Source organism: Balaenoptera musculus, chromosome 12 (assembly GCF_009873245.2).
Source record: "Balaenoptera musculus isolate JJ_BM4_2016_0621 chromosome 12, mBalMus1.pri.v3, whole genome shotgun sequence".
Lineage (NCBI taxonomy): Eukaryota > Metazoa > Chordata > Mammalia > Artiodactyla > Balaenopteridae > Balaenoptera > Balaenoptera musculus.
In genome coordinates this window covers 69,235,622-69,257,877 of record NC_045796.1, presented here as the reverse complement: position 1 = coordinate 69,257,877, position 22,256 = coordinate 69,235,622, and the positions used below count along the sequence as shown (strand labels likewise).

Here is a 22,256-nt window from a genome sequence, read left to right as displayed (position 1 = left end):
TTTGGATTCCCCCTTTAAGTACACTGGAAATGACTCTTAACCACGCGCAGGCCTTGGCTTTCTGAAGGTGCAAAATCGAATCCCCTCTTTGGTTTTAAATGCACTAAAGCCCTTGCTCTGCCGGTCTGATTCCTACAAGGGCATGCAAGACACACAGCTGGTAAGATCCCCGGCTCCCCAAGTCCGATGTTAGTGCCCTACCCACCTCCTCCCTCGGCACCCCTAACTATCCCGTGTAGCATTTAAGCACTCATATGGTGTTTGCCTGTTCATTTGTTTGCTTCCCTCCTTAAGAACAGGGATGTGTGTCGCTACCCTCATCAACTGACACACAGTAGACCATCAACAAATGCTTTCAAAAGAATGACTGAGTTAGGCTTCTCAGATTATTTTTTAAAGTTCTCCATCAATTCTTGTTATTTGATTAATTTGCCAGCAAACCGACCCCTACCCGCTGCGTGCAAGGGAAACCTTTGTCTTAACCTTGATTGATTGACCTTGAGCACTGAATTAGGAAGGCCTGAGTGAGCTCCTGTACCCGGTGTTATTGTGCCCCCCGCCCAGGTAAATGCACAGTCCGCTCTGGGAGGCTGGGTGGTACAGGGGCCAGAGCCCTGCCCCGAGTCAGGAGGGTGGGATCTTCCGCTCTCTGGGCTGTGACACCTTGGACCAACCGGCCCCCCTGGGTGGCCTGGGTGGCTTTGGAGTTGCAGGCAGGGGGGCCGGCCGATGAAGCCTGAGCCCGCCTCTCCCCCCTCTCCCACCCCCAGCTCTGCCGCATTGTGTATGATTCTGTCGCTTCCATCACTCACATCTGCAGCCAGCGGCCCCCAATGCAGATTAAGTCCTTTGAAGGCAGGCTCTGAAAACACGAGGAAGATATTCTCTTTGGTAGGAACATTCGAAATAACATCTTTTCAAGTGTGTGGAAGATCAGAATATGAATAGGATGGGGGTGCGGTAGGAAGGGTTTGTGAAAGGAGGGGCTGGGTCCTGCAGCTTGCTCTATTCTGAATGGGGTGGCCGGGAAGCTTGCTTTCTTTTCTCTACAAAATGACAAAATCACTGTGGGGACGTTTACAGCCAGAATCTCTTTGACATTTTTAAATCTCCGAAATCATCAAAAAAACAAAACATCATAGCATGTGCGTTGGCAAGGGAAAGGCTTTATGTCGTGGGGTTGTCTAAAAGACACCGGCGGGGCCTGGTTACCTCCGTCAAGACTGTTCTCTGAGGATAGTTTCCTGGGCAGCACCTGCATCATGTAGAAGGTGGGGTGGTAAGGACTGAGCACTTCCTTACAAGTCACTGCAGACACGGTGGTCGGTGTGTCAGGCTCACTTCTTCCCGCTTGGGAAGGATGGGAAGGGACAGCAATGGAACTCTTCAAGGTGCAGGACGGCACTGAACCCAGCGTTCGCGGTTGGGTGTTGGAGGCCAGCCGTGGCCCCATAGCTCACCCCTAAGAATCTAGGAAAATAAAGGAGCCTCCATTTCTCATTCAGAAGCACTAGGAAGAGAGCCCAGCAATCCCCGGAGGGTCCTGGAGCCTTTGGCTCCACCCCTCACACCCTCGGCCCCTTGGGGTGGTGACGTACTGGGCAAAGCTCATGAACAAGCACTTGGCCTGGAAGGCAAAGAAACAATAGCTCTGAAATCCCAGTGAGCAGGTATTTGGACACCTATAAATAAATCACCTACTTCCCCCATGCTTCGCATTACTGCCCATCACAGTATCGGCCTCAACATTTGTTGCCCAGTTAATAGTCCTTTAGGAGCCAGTGTGATGCCAAGATCTAGCAACCCACCGGCACTTTAATGACAACGCCCAGCAAAGATGCTGACCAGCCTTGCTGAATATGCTATCCTTGCATGGAAGAGGCCAAAAAGGAGGGAGAAAAAGGGCTGGGGCCCTGCACCTCCAACCTCAGAGGATGGGCCAAGGTGGGCAGGGCAGCTGGAGCCCGAAACAGATGCTTCAGGACAGCGCGACCCTGGACTGGGCCCTGCTAGGAAGCCCACATCACGGGCTGCCTCTGGGGCAGCGGTGTAAAACTAGCCGCGCTCTAGCTTTGTACTGACAGACGCATCGCCGTCACATCCAAGAGGGGCGCTGCGTGGTGTAACCCCGTGTGACGCATGTGGCTTAGTGGTTCCATTTGGAAACAGGAGACAAAGTCAGCTTCGTATCCAGGATTCCTTCTCTGTCATCTTTACAAATGCACACAAACAGGTCTGACAACTTGCTACGTGCCCAGAAAAAGGCAGTCACCTGTGCAGAACTATTTCATGGCTGTAGTCCATGGCAGGGGCAGCTGTGACTGCTGGGAATGGTGGACACAAATACCCCAGCCCCACACTTGTCCCCAGACCGCTTCTGGTCCCTGAGCTTTTGGGATTGTCGAACTCTCTGAGAATTAATTAGGCAGAATCTCTGGACCCTCATTCCAGAAAATAATGTACATCTACACAAATTTTGCCTATAATTTCCCTGGAAAGCAGGGATCTTTGGAGCACATTTATAGCCTCCTGGTTAAGATCCCGGTTTAGGAGTTGACAAAAAAGTCCCTCCAAGGCAAAGGTTTTTCACTGTGATGGGCTAAGTATTGAGTTCTCTCTGAACACGTTATAAACACATTATACAGGATCGGTTTTTAACAAAATTCAAATTGTTGACTTCTCAAGAATGTCTCTGCCGATAAAGCAAAATGTACCTGTGGCGTGAAGGAGAAAGGCGGTCTCCGGGGTGAAGGCTGGAAGGAACTGCTTTTCTCTAGAACACACATCACCCACAGTCCCGGTTGCCCCAAGAGATTGTCTTGAGTTGGAGCACATCCCGGATATTTTCTTGGGCATCTCGTCTGCTTCTGAGAATTTATCTGAGCGGCGTTTGTCGAGGGTGTGTTTAGTGACAACGTTGGGGATGGATTTTGTGCAGGTTCGTTCACCCGGGGGGTGACCTATGGCCGACTGGCTGAACTGTGATTTGGTGCAGCTGAAACAAGGCTGGGGGTGAATGGGGACTGCCTCCTGGTTTCCATCTGTTTGGTTGCCACCTTTCCTTCCCCAACACCCCAGAGGCACTCTCCAGAGCGGTCACCAGAGCTAGAAGTTTTAGGAATCGCAGTCCAATCCAAATTCTTAGCTGGGATGTTGAAGGGCTGGGTTTGGGGAAAACATTTCTCCCAGGACAGCTGAAACAGCGAGCCAGTTTGCAGGGTATTGGCTGGCTCCAGGGAGAGCTGAGAGTGGGGGGGACCAGGCCACCCCGCTGGCGGGCTGTTGGTGGCCTGCCGGGGCGGGGGAGGGGCTGAGAGCCGGCGCACTCTCGGCTCAGGAAGCTCTACCGGAAGGCAGTTTTTCTGATGCCCACAGAGGCACCGGAGGGGTGAGCAGGGCCCTGGAAACGGTGGGTATGAGGTGGGCCCAGGGCAGAGGTGGAGGAGGCTCCCGGGAGCGGGTCCCCGCCTGACAGCTGGCAGGACTGAGGCTCCTCTGTAAGCACAGACAGGACAGGGCCCAGCCGTCTGTTCGGCACTGGTATTTGGGACAGGGGTTTGCGGTAGCATCAGAAGAACTCAGGCCTCTCGGGGGGAGGCACCGCTTCCTGCCAGGACAGACTAGGTGAGCTGGTGACAGATGCGAATCAATACTCTTTCTGTTTACAAGTTGCCGCAAATCATTTTCCAGGGTTTTCCTACTGGGTACCTTACCTTCTCAACCGTGGGGTAAGTTCCAGGAAAAGAACTGTGTCTTTTATTTTTTAAGGTCCACCCTTGGCTCCAAGCCTGGCCCTGAACTTGTGGAATTCAGTGTCTCCGGCCATGTGCCTTTGCTCATGCAGTCCTGAGTCCCCCTAAAATGTGTCTCTGTTCACCAGCAAACTCTCAAGTGACCAGAATATTATGCCCTGCCGTGAAGACCCACATCGAATGGCACCACAAGGCCATGTGGAGAAAGAGAATGAGGGGTCAAGGCCCAGCTCCACCTCCTCCAGATCACATGACCTTGGGCAAGTCACTCCATTTCTCTGAGCCCCAGTCTACTTCCCTGAGCAATGGGAGTGACGATGACTGCTCCCAGAGCTGCTGCCAGGGTTCAGTCACAGGTTGGATGCGGTTTGCTCACTAGACATTTCTCACCAGTGTTTGCTCTGGATTATGCCCTTTCTCCCAGGAAGCAGTTTCCCAAAGCCAACCAGAGACCCTCTTCAGCCTCTCTCAAACCTCCGTAGCAATTTGTACCCTCATATCTCACGCTTCTTCTGCCTGGTATCATCACTCAACTGTGCAATATATATTAGCTGTCTATCCCCACTCTGACCCTCAGCCCTAATACACATTCGATGTTTATTTATTTATTTTATTTTATTTATTTTGGCTGCACCAGGTCTTAGTTGTGGCATGCAGGATCTTTTAGTTGCAGCATGCAGGCTTCTTAGTTGCCGCATGCGGGATCTAGTTCCCCGATCAGGGGTTGAACCTGGGCCCCCCTGCACTGGGAGCGTGGAGTCTTACCCACTGGACCACAAGGGAAGTTCCACACATTCACTGTTTAAATAATATTTATTATTTTCTTTACTGAGGTATAGTTGATTTACAATATTATATAAGTTTCAGGTGTACAACATAGTGATTCATAATTTTTAAAGGATGTACTCCATTTATAGTCATTATAAAATATTGGCTATATTCCCCATGTTGTACAATCTATCTTTGTAGCTAATTTATTTTATACGTAGTAGTTTGTACCTCTTAATTCCCTACCCTCCTTCTCTCTCTCCACTGGTAACCACTAGTTCTCTATATCTGTGAGTCTGTTTCTTTTTCGTCACATTCACTAATTTGCTTTATTTTTAAGATTTCACATATAAGTGATAACATACAGTATTTGTCTTTCTCTGCTGATTTATTTCACTTAGCATAATACCCTCCAAGTCCATCCATGTTGTTGCAAATGGCATTATTTCATTCTTTTTTATGGCTGAGTAATATTCCATTGTATATAAGTACCACATCTTCTTTACCCATTCATCTGTTGCTGGACGCTTAGGTTGCTTCCATGTCTTGGCTACTGTAAATAGTGCTGCTGTGAACATCGGGGTGCATGTATCTTTTCAAATTAGTTTTTTTGTTATTTCCAGATATATGCCCAGGAGTGGTATTACTGGATCATATGGTAGCTCTATTTTTAGTTTTTTTGAGGAACCTCTATACTGTTTTCCACCGTGGCCGCACCAATTTACATTCCCACCAACAGTGCACAAGGTTTCCCTTTCTCCACATCCTCGCCGTACACATGCACTTTTGTAAGCTTCTAAGGGCCAAGTTGACAGCTAGTTCAGATTTACACACACCAGAGCCTCCAGCGCATATGAGGATTAAAGGACCGCTGCCTGGATTGAATCATTTACTGCTATGGAATAAATATTCAAGTTCTAAAAAGAAAGTCACACCGAATCACACAGCGATGTTTCAAAGTTGAAGATTTCCTATGCAACAAAACTCTGTTTTTCTATCAGCAGCAAGCTTAGCCAGTCATGTGAATAATTTCAAACAGCCTGAAAAATCACCATTGATTTCAAAGCATTGATTTTCTGCACCACGGTAACACATTAAATCTCTTTTCAGAAAAAGACGAAAGAGAACTAAAAGAATAAACTTTCACTCCAAAGGGTGGGTGTAAGGAGGTACTTATACAACAAAATTAATTTAGTAATTTGCCAATCTTTATAGTGGATGACCTGCGAAGGACATTTTGCTTCTATCCAGAATATACTGTTATGTAATAAATGAAAGCTCAGCTGTCCCCCCAAAGAAGGGGGGAGTTGATGTGTCACTGGCCACCAGAGTGACACTGTGTGACACAGACCACAGGGCCACCTCCTCCACCGGAGGCTCTGGAACTTGGAGGCTGGTGGGGGAGACTTGAAACCGCCTGCCTGGGTCCAAGCCCCCCTGGGTTTGCATCCACACGCAGTCACCCCCCAAGGCAGATCCTATGCCTCCAACTCTTGAGTCCTGAGAGTCAGGTCCGCTCTGGGTTTGACTTGTTTTGTTATTGAAATTACAGGTTTAGAAAAGGAGTGTTGGTTCTCAACTCAGAAGAAGAAATCTCCTCGGGCATATGTGTGATGATCTAAGCACCATTCATAATTTTTTCCAAGCCAACCTTGTTTCTGTGACCTTTAGTAATCTTGTTATTCCCAGCAGAAAATGCTCAGAGCTAAAACAGTCTCGTTATAATTTAGTCTTTACACTGAAAAAAAAAATTTCCCCACTGTCCTTCACCTCACAATGCCCCCCACCCCCTCCCCAAAAAAGAGACCCTGAAACTTCTATACTTGGTTTCAAGCTCAAAGCAGATCTTATTTATTTATTTATTTTTAGGACGCATCAGTTAAATCTGTTCATCTTTTTTGAGTTGAGGGACTGGAAGAAATCACACATCGTTTCTGATGTGATATACCCATGGGCGGTTTTGCATCCTACCCAAAGATAGCTCAACTTCATTTTAAGATGTTTTGCCTTCTATGGCAATCAAAATCAAACTTTTCTAAGTAGACGTGTGCTTGTGGGTTACGCAACTCCTGTCAGCGGTGCCTGAGGTCTTTGCTTGACCTTGGATGAACATCTAAGCCTTGGAGGCGGGTGTGTGCACCAGTGCTGCCCACATGCACACGGGCGCCCCAGGTCGCTCAGGCTCCAGGATGATAAGAGGGTAAAGGGCAGTCACCTCTGGGCTACTCATGGGCTTTGTGAAAGGTCACATCGTCTGCTTAATTGGAGGCAACTTTCTTTCATGCCCATTTTTATCTCCTCGGGGAGAAATGCCAAGTGAGCTGAGAATTAAGGAAGTCAGGGGCCAGCCGAGCAACCTCGTTAAAGACACCTCAGGGGGCTTCCCTGGTGGCGCAGTGGTTAAGAATCTGCCTGCCAATGCAGGGGACACGGGTTTGAGCCCTGGTCCGGGAAGATCCCACATGCCACGAAACAACTAAGCCCGAGCACCACAACTACTGAGCCTGCGTTCTAAAGCTCGCGAGCCACAACTACTGAGCCCACACACCACAACTACAGAAGCCCATGCACCTAGAGACCGTGCTCCGCAATGAAGAGCAGCCCCTGCTCACCGCAACTAGAGAAAGCCCGCGCACAGCAACGAAGACCCAATGCAGCCAAAAATAAAAACAAATAAATTAATTAATTTTAAAAAAGAGAGACACCTCGGATTTTGGGTCTCACTTTGCTCATCTCTAAAATGGGACCAGATGCTTTCAAAGGCAACTTCCAGCTCAAACTCAGGCTCTTGCTTTTCTTTTCTCCAGGAAGATCCCAGGAGGTGATCAGGGTCCAGATGATCACTCCGTCCTCCCCAGATGTCATCCATCCAGCCTCCTGCATGTCATTACTTTTCTCCTGCCCCATGAACAGCATCTCTGTTCTCACCCCGGGGCAGCGTCTTCCCTTCTGCCCGCCCTTCCCTGGGTCCCATCAACAAGATATCTGGGGTAACATATTTGTAACCAGGACAAGCTTTGGGAAAACCTCTGTCACTGTTCCGAGGGAAGTCGATTCTGTTTATTATCATAAACTGTTGTCAGTTTCCTCAAACTTTCCACTTACCTCTTCTCCTTAAACACAATGATCTTTCTACAACCATAACACTTCCTATGCAACCCTTTTAAAGGAAACTATTGCATTCATTCAAATAAAATTATTCAGGATCTACTATTTGTTGGGCTCAAGAAATGCTTGTCGAGTGAATAAGTGAATGGACGAATGTACCTTGTTGGTTGCTATAGGAGATTCAGAAACAAGCTCTCTTCCCAGCCTTTAAGGGGATGGTCTATCTGTGGTGGCAGAAAGGATTAAACGCACACAAGAATAGTTGGAATAAAACAAGCAGTGCTAACATTCATGATAGAGTAACACTTGTAAATACTGAAAGCCAGTGTCAGTTGAATACAAGTTGGAAAACAGCCATGTCCCTAACCACCCCCTGTAAGAATCTTTCTCCTCCCAGCTATCCTGCCTCTTCCTCGGCACCCCCAGACCTCCCCCAAAACTAGCAACCAGAGAGGGTTAACACCTGGCTTGGCAGGGAACCTCAGGTATGCTGCTCCAGAGCTGTTCTGATTGGTCAGCACCCTTGCCTATGAGTTACTTAATATGTGGACTGTCTCTACTGTATGAGTAACTTAATATTTGGACTATCTCTACTGTATGAGTAAAGCTCAGGTAACTGGCAAAAAGAAATAATAAAAGTAAGTAAAGAAAGGAAATATTGGGAGAGTTGGTTCCATTCTCCACTATAGTGATGGGCACCAGCCATAAGAGGACATTACATTCCCTGGTCACAGGGACCAGCTCAGGAATGGGCAAATGACCCAACCAGATGCAATGAGATGTAACAAAACTTTTGCTGGGACTGTTGGTAGAGAGATATTTACTCTTTATGATGGATGTGAACTGCGATGTGATTCTGGAGAAACCATGGGCTACCATATGAAGCCCAATGATGCTAGGAGTTGAGCAATGGGAAAGCTCCTAGATCAAGCCATTCCTGAAGTCATGCCTGCCTTCTGGACTACTCAGTTATCTAGAGTAGGCAAGTTTGTTTTTCTGTCATTTTTTAACAAAAAAAAGTCCTGATACTGGGATGAGGCAGCAAAGGAAATACGGGAGTAAGAGAGATGGAAAACGGTGCCCTGTCATTCTCAGTTCCCTTCTTTCTTAGCTTTTTGGAGCCAGGTCTACGTGATCCTGGGATCTGGTCTCCTTACTCTTTCTCATTCCCCAGGTCATCATCCCCTCCTGACTTTTTTTTTTGATTTCCTACCCAGTCAGGAGTAAAATCCCTCACCTTTTCAAACTTCTTCTGTTTTCACCTTGCCAATCTCCCACCCTGGGTCATCAGAACAACACTCCCCAGCCCTTTTCTCATCATGGCAAACTCAAAACATGACACTCTTTGAAGGGTACCCTGGGGTAAACTAGAGACTTAGGGTGTCTTTATGGGTCTTGGGGGGGAAAAGTCCATTATATTTTTTAATATTATGAAATTTTGATCTAAAGAAAAGTAAAATACAAAGTCCCAGGGAAGATATAGCTTTGTGTGAAACTTCAAAATAAAATCTTTTCAAAATGTTAAACAAGAAATTTGAGCTTTCTTCTATGGACATGACTTTTTTAATATCAGTTTTAATGCTTCAAATGCTGTCCTCGAATCCTAATCAAGACCTTTTATTTGTTTTTTTTTTTAGATTTTTAAAAATTAATTTATATTTTATACAGCAGGTTCTTATTAGTTATCTATTTTATTTATCTTTGTAGTGTACTTTGTAGCTTTCTTAACATTTATTAATAGTAAGCTTACTTATTTTATATTTTTTAAAAATTTTTTTGAATTTTATTTTATTTTTTTATACAGCAAGTTCTTATTAGTTATCCATTTTATACATATTAGTGTATATATGTCAATCCCAATCTCCCAATTCATCCCACCATCACCACTAGCCCTCCACCACTTTCCCCCCTTGGTGTCCATACATTTGTTCTCTACATCTGCCCTGTTGTGTCTCTACTTCTGCCCTGAAAACCAGTTCATCTGTACCATTTTTCTAGATTCCACATATATGTATTAATATATGATATTTGTTTTTCTCTTTCTGACTTACTTCACTCTGTATGACAGTCTCTAGGTCCACCCATGTCTCTACAAATGACGCAATTTTGTTCCTTTTTATGGCTGAGTAATATTCCATTGTATATATGTACCACATCTTCTTTGTCCATTCATCTGTCGATGGGTATTTAGGTTGCTTCCATGACCTGGCTATTGTAAATAGTGCTGTAATGAACACTGGGGTGCATGTGTCTTTTTGAAGACTTTTTAATGATAATCTCTTCAAATTCTTGGTAGTCACTATCAACGAGAAACTGCACGTTAGAAATAAAAAAATTAAAACCATTCTTTGGGAACCTTTCAAAATGTCGACAGCTGAAATTATATTTAAAGAACCAACAGTCTCTTCTCTTTTTCATTTCTACGTACAAATGTGATTTCTTGCTGATGTTTCTTATGATAAAACAAATGGACTTTGAATCCAGTCAGATTATTTTTATGTCAACTATTTCCAAATAATGAGAAGCCCTAATGTGGAGAATGCAGGTGTATTTTTAAAACAGTCTCCTTATACCTAAAATGAAGACCATCACAATAGTTCATCAGCCATGGGTGAGAGCTTCCCAGTCACTGTTTCAAGACACCCTGCTGTCCCGGCCCGCAGGGTGGCCAGGTGGGGCATAGACCGTGGCCTCCAGCTGAGAGCTGCCTCTGGGCTCCTGCAGGCAAAAGCGCAATGACCAACATCAAGGACCATGATGTACAGATGCTCCACCGTGGAAACTGGGTGAGGCCAGCTGTGCAGCATGACTCCGCCCAGCCTGGACAGACAGCTCGTGGAGCTGCTGTGCACACGGCCGCTGTGGCTGATCAGAAGGGGCCTCCTGGGAGGCCGGTGAGGGCTTTAGCGGGAGGCGCTAAGCCTCTGCCTTCGTGTACAACAGACGTTCGCGTCCACTAGACGTAGCATCACAAAGTGAACGCGCCCTGCGTAACCACTACTCTTGGGAATAGTAAATTCACCTGTTGACACAGATGAAGCCCCTAACCCCAACACCTCCATTTCCTCCTATTTTTTCTTGTTTCTCCCTTCACCTCAGCCACCAGCATCATCTTTCTGAAGGTCACCTAGAAACCCAATTCAAGGCCCTTTTCTCAGCCCTTGACTCTCTGACTCTCTGGAGCAATCAGAACCATTTCCTGCCCTCTCTAGCAAGAAACATTCTCCCTCTCGGGCCAGGACCAGGAGGTTTTGTGTGACTTGTTAAGGAGACTTGAGTGTAAAGCCCTGAAGTCTCTCAGAAAAAAACCAAAAAAACACATAGATGGGGCTAAATGGATGAGCGCCAGGTTTCAAAGAAGCAGTATTTGTAATGACATTAAAAAGTCAAGGCTACTACTTTGGCTTTCAGCCTTTTTCATCTTTGAATGCTCAATAAAAATATTTTTGGCAAAGGAAAAAAAAGAAACATTTCTCTCTTATCGACTGTGGGCTGTACCTTCTTGAGCCTCTTCTTACTTCTTGACGCCTTACTTTCTTTCCTAGTTTTTTGTTTTTTCTCTCCTACCCATTATCATTGGGGTCTCTGACCCTCTTGTACTCCAAACCTTCTACACACACTGTTTTCACCATCACTATTGCGTGGACGAATTTAAAATCCTGCTGGTGGTCTGACTGTCCAAGTTCCAGTTCTACATTTCTGCCCTCTCTTTGGACAATTCCATCTGAATCTCCTGACAGCACCTCCCGCTCGTCACGCCCAGAGGCCCCTTCTTCATCCCAACCCCAAATCAGCTCTTCCTTGTCACTTCTCTGCTTTGTTAAGGGCACCACCGTCACCCCACCTCGGCTCAAACCCTTGAAGGTAAACTTGGCTTCTCAACTGACTGCTGAATCTTGATGATTCTCCCTCCTGAATGCCTGTCACATCCAATCTCCTTGATTTTGGTAGATGCCACCCTATCCTGGGTTCTTTACCTCTCACCTGGATTATTACAATATCCTCCCAACTGGCCACTTTTGACAGATTATTACCAGCTTATTTCACCCAAAAACTCCCTTGTTTAAAAGCTTTCAATAGGGAATTCCCTGGCGGTCCAGTGGTTAGGACTCTGTGCTCTCACTGCCCAGGGCCCGGGTTCAATTCCTGGTCAGGGAACTAAGATCTTGCAAGCCGGGCAGTGCAGCAAAAAAAAAAAAAAGCTTTCAATAGCTCTTTATTGTTGACCAAATTTAGCTTAACTTCTTAGCCAGACATTCAAATCCCTTCATAATCTGTCCCCAGCCTATCTATGTAACCCGAGTTCATTTATAGATTCGAGAGATATTTACTGAACTCCTACACTTTGTGCCAGACTGGCCTAGGTGCTGGAAATACAGCAATGAATGAAATCAAATTCTCAGTTCCCATGGAACTTACATTCTAGAGAGAGTCAGATAACAGGCGAACAAGCAAACATATATGTTAGATCATAACTGCTTGTAGAAAAATAAATTCGGGTAAGAAGGTAGACGGTGATGGGAGTGGCATATTAGATGGGATGGTCAGGAAGTCCTTTTTGATGAGGCAGCATTTGTCTCGAGACGAATGAAATGAGGGTGAGCCTTATGGATATCGAGGGGAAGGGCATTTCAGGTAAAGGGAAAAGAAAGTTCCAAGTCCTTAAATTCAGAGCATGCTTGGCAAGTTGGAGAAACTGCAAAGGGGCCAGAATCGATGAGCAGAGTGTACAAGAAGGAAGAGATGAGAGGGAGTCGGCTGGAGGCCAGGTTATGTAGTCCTGGATGAATGACGATGTGCATTTAGGATTTAATCCTGAGTGAGGTGGAAGGCCCTGGAAGGTTTTGAGTAGTTGAGTGACATGTTCTAAAAAATACTACAGACAGCTGTGGCGAGACTGGATTGAGAAGGTGATGAGGGAGAGCGAAAACTGGGAGACCAGTTAGGAGGCTATTGCAATAATCCAGGCAAGAGATGAGATGAGAGGTTTGAAGAGGGTAAGAAGTTGTTAAATTCTGGTTACAGTTTGAAGGTGGTGCCGCTGGCATCTGCTGGTGGATTGACTGGATGTGAAATGTCAGAGGAAGAAAAGAATCAAGGATGATTCTCAAGCAACTGGAAAAGTGCAATTGCCATGAACTGAGCTCTCTGAGAAGCCTGTGGGAAGAGAAGGAAGTCTACAGGAGGAGGAAAGTTCAGTCTGGGGCGTATTAAGCTTCAGGTGACCATTAGGCATCCAAGTGAAGATGTCAAGTTGTCAGTTGAATAGTTGAGTCTAGAATTCACGAGAGAGATCCAGGCTAGAAATAGGTTTGGAAATTGTGTGTAGATGGTATTAGTGTTCAGAGAGTAGGAGAGATCTCTTAGAGAGTGTACACAGAGGCCAGTGGACTGAGCCTGGGTCACTACCAAATGCAAAGTTTGAGAAGGTAAAGAGGGCTCAGCAAGAGAGAACTGTGGGTGGAAGGAAAGAAAGCCAAGAAACTATGGTGGCCTGGAAACCAAGAGCAGAAAGGGTTCAACAAGGAGGGAGTAGTTTGTGATTTGTTTAAAAATAATCGTGTGTGTGTTGTGTGTGTACACGCATGTGTGTAATGGAGGGTGGGGGGCTAGTTGGTGTATAAAATAAACAGGAACTGCCACATTGATCATTGCTGAATCTGGGTAGATGGGGGAGTTCATTTTACCATTTTCCTTATTTGTGTATATGTAGGAAATTTCCCATTAAAAAGAAGTAACAGCGACTTTCCTGGCGGTCCAGTGGTTAAGGCTCCGTGCTTCCACTGCAGGGGCTGTGGGTTCCATCTCTGGTCGGGGAACTAAGATCCCGCATAACACAATGGCGTGGCCAAAAAAAAAAAGTAACAAAATAAAACAAAACAGAGAGAAACTGAAACACTGATGGTGCTGATGGGTCAATTCGGAGAATGGATGTGACCTGTAGAGGCACTGGTGGTGGTGACGAGCAGTCTCAGCAGGGACGAGAGCCTGCTGGCAGTGGGTTCAAGAGAGATGAGGAAAAAAGGAGCAAGTGAGTGCGATCACCTCCTTCCAGGAATTCCGAAGGAAAGGGGGACAGAGAGAAATGGGTCAATAGCTGGAAGGAGATCAAGGGGCCAGCGGTGGGTAGGTGGTTGGTGAGCTTCGGATGGAGTGAGGACAGCCATATTTCCTACCACTGCCCTGCACACAGGCTCTAGACACAGCCCCGGAAAGCATCCTCCCCCCACGTTCTCTGTCCACACCTCCCCCTCCCCATTCATCCCACCCATCCACCGAGGCCTAGACCACGTTCCACCTCCTGCATCATCCCAATTGTATGCGATGTGTCCAGGTGTCTGGTTTCTACCCACATGCAGAATTTTCAAGAAAATTTATTATAGAAAAGTTTTGGTTGTGGTACTGTTCGGTTGGGGTCCCTGTGGCCCTCACCTCCAGTGTGTGTTTATGCTGCAGATCAAAGCTATACAAGACTCCCCTAATGGCCTTCGGAGGGGAAGCAGAACTTCTACAGAAACAGTAAAGTTTCTTATTCTCTTAGATCTTGGAAGATAGCATTTGATAGTAGCAACAAGAAGAGCATCTTTCACTTGCCTTTCCCACTCTAAAAGACATGGCTAGAAGCACCAATTCACGCTAAGGGATCACGGACTGCTATTTATTTTTAAAACTAACTGAAAAGCCTCAGCTGCTACCAAAAGACTTCTCTTTGAAAACATCAGAAGTTGGGCGGGAGCAGGTGGGTGGGGAGAAGGAGCCTTCTAGTTTCAGATGTGGCAAGCTCCGTGAAACTGCCCTGAAAAGTAAGACGTGATGAAAAACACTGCTTCCCTCACACCTCCCTCAGAGTATATCACAGCAAGGAGACCAGGGCACTTTTCTTAAGATTCTTCCTGCTGAGAAGTTTCCCTCAGAAGCATTCATTTTCAGTGCAAAAGGCAACAACAGACAAGACACTTCTAATCAGGATTAAATACAAGATGCATCAGAGATGGGCTGTGAAGAAATTCTCAAGAAACGAGAGATGTTATCAGTGCTTCTATGATGACGAGAAGGCTAGAGGGACAAAACAATTTTCTGTTCCTATATAACTAAACGGAGGGAGACAAGAGCAGACACATCTTTTTTTTTTTAATTGAAGTACAGTTGATTTACAATGTTGTGTTAGTTTCAGGTGTACAGCACAGTGATATATTTATAACTGAATCACTGTGCTGTACACCTGAAACTAACACAATATTGTATGCATATATATTCTTTTTTAGATTTTTTCCCAATATAGGTTGTTACAAAATATTGAGTATAGGGACTTCCCTGACAGTCCAGTGGTTAAGATTCCATGCTTCCACTGCAGGGGACATGGGTTCGAGCCCTGGTCAGGGAGCTAAGATCTTGCATGCGGCCAAAAGAAAAAAAAAAAGAAAATAGAGTACAGTTCCCACATCTTGACTGAGTCTCAACAGCAAGTACAGAAAGGCATGTGAACCTCCCGCCCTAATTACTGCCGGGTGCCCACTGTTGCCGAGCCCTGTGCTGTGTATGACAGAGTCCCTCCGCTCACGGAGCCCAGGGGAGACCATCACGACACAGCGTGACAGCCAGGAGGCTACCTGTGGCGGGAAGGCCTCCCTGATGCTGGGGGTAAGGGAGCTTGGGGCTTTCTGACAGAAGCAGTAGAAGCACCACGACCAAAGGTTCCTGGGTGCAGAGAGCATGGAGATTTGGGACAGCCAGGAGTCACACTGCGGTGAGACCCAAACCTGGATGTACAGGTGGAGACTGGGTCACACAGGGCCTCTGATGTCATGGGCCAGGGAGCTCTGACTGGAGAGGAAAACAAGAGAAGCTTCGCATGAAGCTGAATGGAAAGATCATTCCGGTGGCGGCAATCTAAAGAGAAAATAGACCATGTGCCAACTTCGAAATTGTGAAAACTGGTGACTCTTGTTGGTGTGACTTGCCGTCAAAGCCAAATTCTGTTTTTCTGTGTTATATTCGGTTATGCTTATTTTTGTACCTCAAAGAGGTGAGGGTTTCATTCTATTTGTGTATTTTTAAACATTCAGATAATTTCATTGTTCACCTATATATCTTCGATCACCAGAGCACAAGTAATCAACCACTGTGAGGTAACTGGACGATAGTTACTATGAAAACGACCTTCAGCTGTGGAACCAGGGGCTGCTTCTTCCCTGGGGTTTTCATGCCCCTCTCCCCACTTACAAGCCCCATCTGGAATTTCACCTTTGCATTGATTCCCAACACTGGCCTATGAAAAAGTTTTCACCAGTTTGGGGTTAAATGTAGAAGCAAAGGATGGTGTAGTGAGACTTTCATAAAACAAAATTTGGTCTGCGTAAATGCATGTCTTTTCTTCTAAATTATGCCTTACTTCCTTTTCGGGTATTAAGATTCCCTTTATTTTATGAAACGATGGCAACCCAGTTTTTTGTAAATGACCTTTCATGGCAGAACAGTTGGCTACCCCAGATCTGTGCACTGATTTTTTTGAAACGTGAAATCTTCTTAGAAGCTTGGGAGGTCACCTGACAGCTGAGTCTAGGGAGGGGATGGACACATCTGGAATTGACCAAGACTGACGATAACCTGCCAAAGCATCAGAGTTGACAGCAAACTATGCGACAATCAGGAAATGCTGGCCCAGTGTGTGATTTAATCACTTATTTCTTGCTAATTGCGTCTTTGGAATTTAGCATCTTTATGAGAATTATTAAACTTTTCACGGCCTCTGCGTCACTCACATTTAAATATTGTTAAATAAGGTCCTAAAAATGTTATTTACTTTACTGCTCCAAACTTCATCTTATTTTGGAGAGAGGTGCTTGGAACTTATTACCTGTTAGCACCAAAGAAACAGCTTCAATAGTTTGGGACCCTGGCACAGAAGCAGCCCTCCTCACAGAGGCTGTACCAGAGCCCTTCAGGGAGTACTGACTGCACAGTAAATTAGGACCTGGAGTAGAAAGACCTGTGTTTGGGTCTCAGCTCACAACTAACTAGCTATGTTACCTTGGGTCAGAGCTTCCTCAGCTACAAATGAGGTTGATGATGGTACCTCCCTGCACAGAGTGCTTGTCTTTAGGGCATCTTGGGGCTTGGTGACTATTCCATAACGGTCATATTGCTATTATTGTGAATACAGGATGTTTACAAAGCACTGGTTTTTACACAAGAATCATGTCAGACCTGAAAAGCTTCTTTTTGATCATCTGATCCAATCTTGGCATTTTATAGATGGGGGAGGGGAGAAACAAGTTCTAGAGAGGACAGAGAAGCAACGAGAGGCAGAGCCTAGACCTGGTCTTTGGGTTGAGCCCCGGGGTTTTCTCTACCACATTAGTTTTCTCCATCTGGAAGTATTTGATTCTTAACTTCCAAGTTTCTCGGTTTCTCAGGAAGGAAAACAGAAGATTTTTCCAAGTCTTCATGCTAATCTCTAGAATGCAACAAAACCAGGTGGATTTTGATGGGTATGGTGGACAGCAGCAGGATCTGATGCCAGCAATAAAAGGGACATGACTGCGTTGGTTATATAAAGGGACACAAAGGCATCACCAGTAAAACAAAGTAGATACACCTTCTATTATTTTAAATCAGTAGTTTTATTACAATACCGCACTGACACACAATTAGAGAAGGAATGTCCTGACATTTTCTGAGCATTTCATGGAAAGCAAGTGTAACCAGCCAGGCAGTCGAGTCTTCCACATCTTTTCCAAACACAAAGCAAAGTTATATGTCATAACTCAGGAAAGTAAAGTTTTCTTATTCTTATCTACAAAACTTCAGTGTCAGAAAACAGTTATTATGAAGTGGGCTGAGAAAGAAAGTGTTTCCTTCATGACGTCCCAAATCCTGACTCCAGATTTCCACCCCTCCCCTGACTTTCCAGATGACTTTTTATGACACTGTAGATGGTAATGTGTTCAGGGGCTAAATGGGATCTACTTATTATACTTCACTACAATTGAAAGGAAAAGATAAATTAAGAAAATTAAGTCCTGGAAAATGCACAAAGGCAAGGAGAAAATATCTGGGTGTATTAAAAATGAGATGCTCTTTTCACGTAACTCATTTAAAAGGTTACAATTACCATAAACATTTTAACTCCATTAAAGAATGCTGACAAAAACTTGCTCTTACACCTGCAAAAGCCTTCTGCGTTTACACGGGTTTGGAAGAAAGCAATGCACCTTGTGAAAAGAGCCACCAATCCTGGTGGAGCAGGCGTCGGACTATTTGGAATTGCAGAGGCGTTTTTTTTAGATCTGCTTTGTACAAGACACCATGAGACCTTGACCAATTTCCATTTTTCAATAGTTACTGCGGCAATCAGATGTTTTGATCCCTGTTGTGCTCAAACGCACAAAAGTACTCTAGGAAAGAAACACTAAAATGGCATTTTGAATAAATAACTTGGGAACAATAAGGGAAGAAGCCCAAGCATGACTCTAGTACTTCATATAGAAAAGCACTGCAGGAAGAAACTTTGTTTAAAAACATTAAAACTCGGGTGAATATAAATACATGTTTGGTTAATCTGTGCTATTTGATATAGAAATCCTATCAGATATTCAATCTACTAGGTGACCTGTTTGGATTTCTCACTGTATTAGTAGAAGAATATACACTGCTGCATATACTCACATATATATGCATATACATATATAAAATTCAGATCATGAAAATTTGTTTAAATACACATACTTAAAACCTGTACCTCTAAAAATAAATACATTAGCCTCTAGTAGGCTAATTTTCAAGAGTTCCTTCACAAACCAATCAGAACACAGTTTCCCAACAATGGCATGTGACCAATTAGCCACTCTTTAAATCCATTATCTATCAGTAAATGTGTTTTTTTGTTTTTTGTTTTTTTTTTTTAAATTCAGATGTACAACTGAAATAGCATTCCCAGAATAGAAGATGAGAGAATTCTGGCTTTGAAAATAAATGTCTTGGTTTCCTTGATGTTTAGTTCCTACAGATGTCTAGTCTTTGCCTCTGCATTTATCAAGCAGTGGGAGAGCATTTTCTAGTGACAGCATTCTCTTCCACCGACATTACCTTCTAATCAAAAGAGTCAGCTGGCATTTCCTTTGCTGTTTGGTGCAAGGGAACAAATACAACACTGTCTGTATCTGATATCACTCCCATCATCACAGTGAGTTGTGTGTTTTAATGTAATCTACAATGTGCTACCACTGAGGTACAGCAGAAGTAGCCCTGGCATTAAAACTAAAAAAAAGAAAGAGAGAACAAAAGTCTCCCAGGAGAACAACACACACAGGACCGGGTGGTGTGTCTCTAAGTTCTATGAAGTAACTCGGGACCACTGCCAGAGTGGATACATTGGATAGCTGATACTGCAGTTCAAACAACAGAAAGAGACGATGAAAAGACTCAATATACCTCCTTTAGAAAGGATGAAATTAACAAAATTGGAGCTTTACTTTTTTACTTTTACATTTCCAAAACAACTTCTTAGAATGATATAAGCCAGACCAAGTTGTTTAATATAGTACAATATTTAACAACTTTGTCATTTGGTTTTGAATACAAGAATTTCAGAAATGTAGGAAATCCATGATAAATAATAGCAGGAATATTTAATGCCATTGTCTAAATGTTTTAAAAGGAAAACCTATCATAGTTGAAATACAACTTCTAAAAAATACAGTGTTCTAGGCGCTCACAGTTCTAGATTGCTAACTTTATAAATTAAAGTGTAAGTTATCCGTATATAAACAAGGCCTCTTTTTCATTGATTTCAATCTCATTTAAACCTTTGGATATTTCAATCTTCAGATTCCACAAGGTAAGGCTGAGTTTACCAGATATAAATAAAATGTTTAAGTCCATGATGTATTGTAGCACTGAGGAAACAAATGCATCAAATATTTACAGGCTGGCTACAATACTTTCTTCTTTTTTTTTTTTTTAAAGTCAAACGTGTATCAACATCAAGCCACACTCTGTTTTGAATTTCTCTGGTCGCAAAGAATATGGGGCAACAGCACTTTTCCTCACTCATCTTTCCTCTCAATCCTGAAGTCAGAGGCAGGTCTTTCAGTCAAACGTCTTTTGGGAGGTGGTGGAGGCATGAGCTCCGTGTCCGGGTCCAGATGATGATGCTTTCGCTTCTGTCCTTGAGAAGCTGTCACACATCTGTTGATGAACTCAAAGAGCATCTCCTTGGTGACAGGGTTTGAGATGCTGTTGCACACGGCTGTGGACAAAGGGAGACGTGAGTCTCGTGTGAGGGTTCATGGAGGCAGCTGACTCGCCCCAGGGAGACGAGGACGGGGAGACGTTTCCATCCCAACACGCTAAAACTTTCCATCTTCCCAACGTGGGTGACTTGCTGTGGATTCAGCTGTGCTCCTCCCTCCCCCTCCCTCGAAGTGAGTGCATTTCTGGTGGCTGCCTTTACTATTAATTCTAGACCCAAACTTTAAGTATTTGGGCTTAAGCCTGTCTTCACTACCGTTTTTGATCCCTCCAAACAGTTTGTGTAGGATATTGATCTCGCCCAGTGCGTCACACTGTGGTCCACATTCAAGCAGTTTCTAAAGAAAGCGCGCGCTCTAGTCCTCTAGCCTTTCCCTCTCTCAGAAAGAAGCGCACACTGATGCATGTAATGCGGCGCCAGCCGTCGTGCCCGCTGAACGGGGAGGCTGCAGTGTAGCTGGCAGAGCGCATTATTCTTTATTTTAGTAACTTGCTTGAAGTAAGGTATTACAACAAAATGACTATTAAAGAAAGCACCTTTCCCTATGTGATCAAAATGGTATTTACCCACTTGGTTTTAGGAAAACAACACGGGCTTAATTACTCCTCTTTTCCAAATTAACGCATCCTGTCTGAACACAGACCTTAGTTCCCACAAGAACCTTCGAATGTACAACAGTAACTTAAACCACAAAACTCAAAGTGGCAATTTCTATATTATCTCATAAGCTTATCGCACGATCATCATCATCACTGACTGAGCACTCAAAGTGCATAATCCTATTAACCTTCATTCTTGGTTTTTATCTGTCTTTTTCTTTCAGTTCCACTAGCAACACAACCGAGAATTGCTCCCAGTAGTAGTTTACCTTAGAAACCTAATTAATATGTGCTGTTTCCCATGAAAGACCCTCACTACTCTGAATTCCCAAAGCATTCACATTGTACCCAGAGCACACCCTGAAGGATAGCACAGCAGGTTTTACGTTTCTTCTTTTTTATTTTATGTTTTTTAAGGTTTTCATTGACGTTGTTTTCCATTGTTTGTAAAACTATCTTAGGAGCTGGAAATTACATTTCCCTTGCTCGTGCCATCTTTTGCCATCTGGCAGACGATGGCTTCAGCGTTTTGAATGGATCTGCAATTACCATGGCTTTTGTTGTGGCTGTCACTCAACAAATTCATCCTATCCGCAGCCCGATTTCCTGCCCTTTAACCCCTCTCCTGGGTGCCCGCAGCAGCCCACAGGTGAGGGAGGACTGGAGCCACGCGGGGCACAGACCTGCCACGAGCCCTCCGCGGTCCGCATGGCCTTCTGCCCCCAAAGCTGAACCACAAAAGGCAGCACAGTTTGGTTCTAACACTTTAGCTTTTGTGTGTTGTTGTGGTTTTTTTTTTTTTTTGGGGGGGGGGGGCAGTTCATGTAACCTCCACCGGGAGGGTGTCACACTCACCCATGGCAGTGTTGTAGGCATTAGGGAAACTTTTGTCTGTTCTCTGTCTCATAAAGACCCAGCTGTTGTTCTCGAATTTGCATTCTATAATTTTGTTGTCATACTGTTTTAGCTCTTTTGTCACCTGTTTTAAAAGAGAATTGAGGAAAATATTTAAATCATCTGACAGGCTTCTTGCCTGCACTACGTGACAGACGCGTTAGGGAAATGCCAAAAACACCTCGTGCCTCTTCACACAGAGCTCTTTGTCACCCGAAGCATCTAATCAAGCCCAAGGATGTGGTGCGTACTCCCTTGCACACTTGCTCACCAATCTGACACCTTATAAATAGTGGTGAAAACGGCTGTCAATATATAGCAATTAAAAGAAGCTAAGGAGAAACCAGCCACTTCTGGGCCAAATGCAAATACGTTACCATAGGGACCAATGCCTTCGATATTGTCTGTGTCCCTCTGGCTTTCAGAAACTGAGTATCTGTGAAGGTTTCAACAACTTTTAGAAAGACCACACCATCTAAAGTCCTATGTCAGAACCTAAGAAATCCCCTTCACTGGTTAAGATAAAAAGTTACGCATAAAGAGTAAACATTAGGATCTGATTCAGGCAATGTGCATCCTAACTATTTTGCTTTTCAAGCAGTGGTAATTAACTAAAAATCTAATCTTCAGGCTATTTACCCTTTTCATCTCCAAACCAGTATGAATTGAGAGATGAAGCTACCTTTGACATTAGCTGGTAGGTTTGTGGGCTACTTCACCTCAGATGATTGAATATGGACTACAACTTAGTCTATCAACGCTAACAAGTATCCATGGCAACTATAGAGCCTTTGAAAAGATATTTCATCGGGCTGTGAGGATGGTTTTCATAAATAGGAACCTAAGCTTATCTTCGCAGTTCCAAATCAAATGCCAGTCATG

At 44.4% G+C, this 22,256-nt stretch overlaps 1 protein-coding gene across 3 annotated transcripts in view; it reads right to left on the bottom strand.

Moving 5' to 3' along the window:
- Nucleotides 1-22,256, bottom strand: part of RNGTT (RNA guanylyltransferase and 5'-phosphatase) — a 323,844-nt gene that overhangs the window by 73,091 nt on the left and 228,497 nt on the right. The window contains exons 15-16 of one of the 3 annotated variants that reach the window (XM_036871767.1): nt 21,336-21,459; nt 17,236-19,878 (exon numbers count right to left, since the gene is read on the bottom strand). The exons of 1 other annotated variant lie outside the window; for it this stretch is intronic. In XM_036871767.1, coding sequence (XP_036727662.1) covers nt 19,676-19,878; nt 21,336-21,459 — 327 coding nt within the window. In that variant the 3' untranslated portion in view covers nt 17,236-19,675. Of the gene's footprint in view, nt 1-1,361; nt 1,471-17,235; nt 19,879-21,335; nt 21,460-22,256 lie in introns of those variants that run through there. One more of the 3 variants, XM_036871768.1, reaches the window with a different exon arrangement.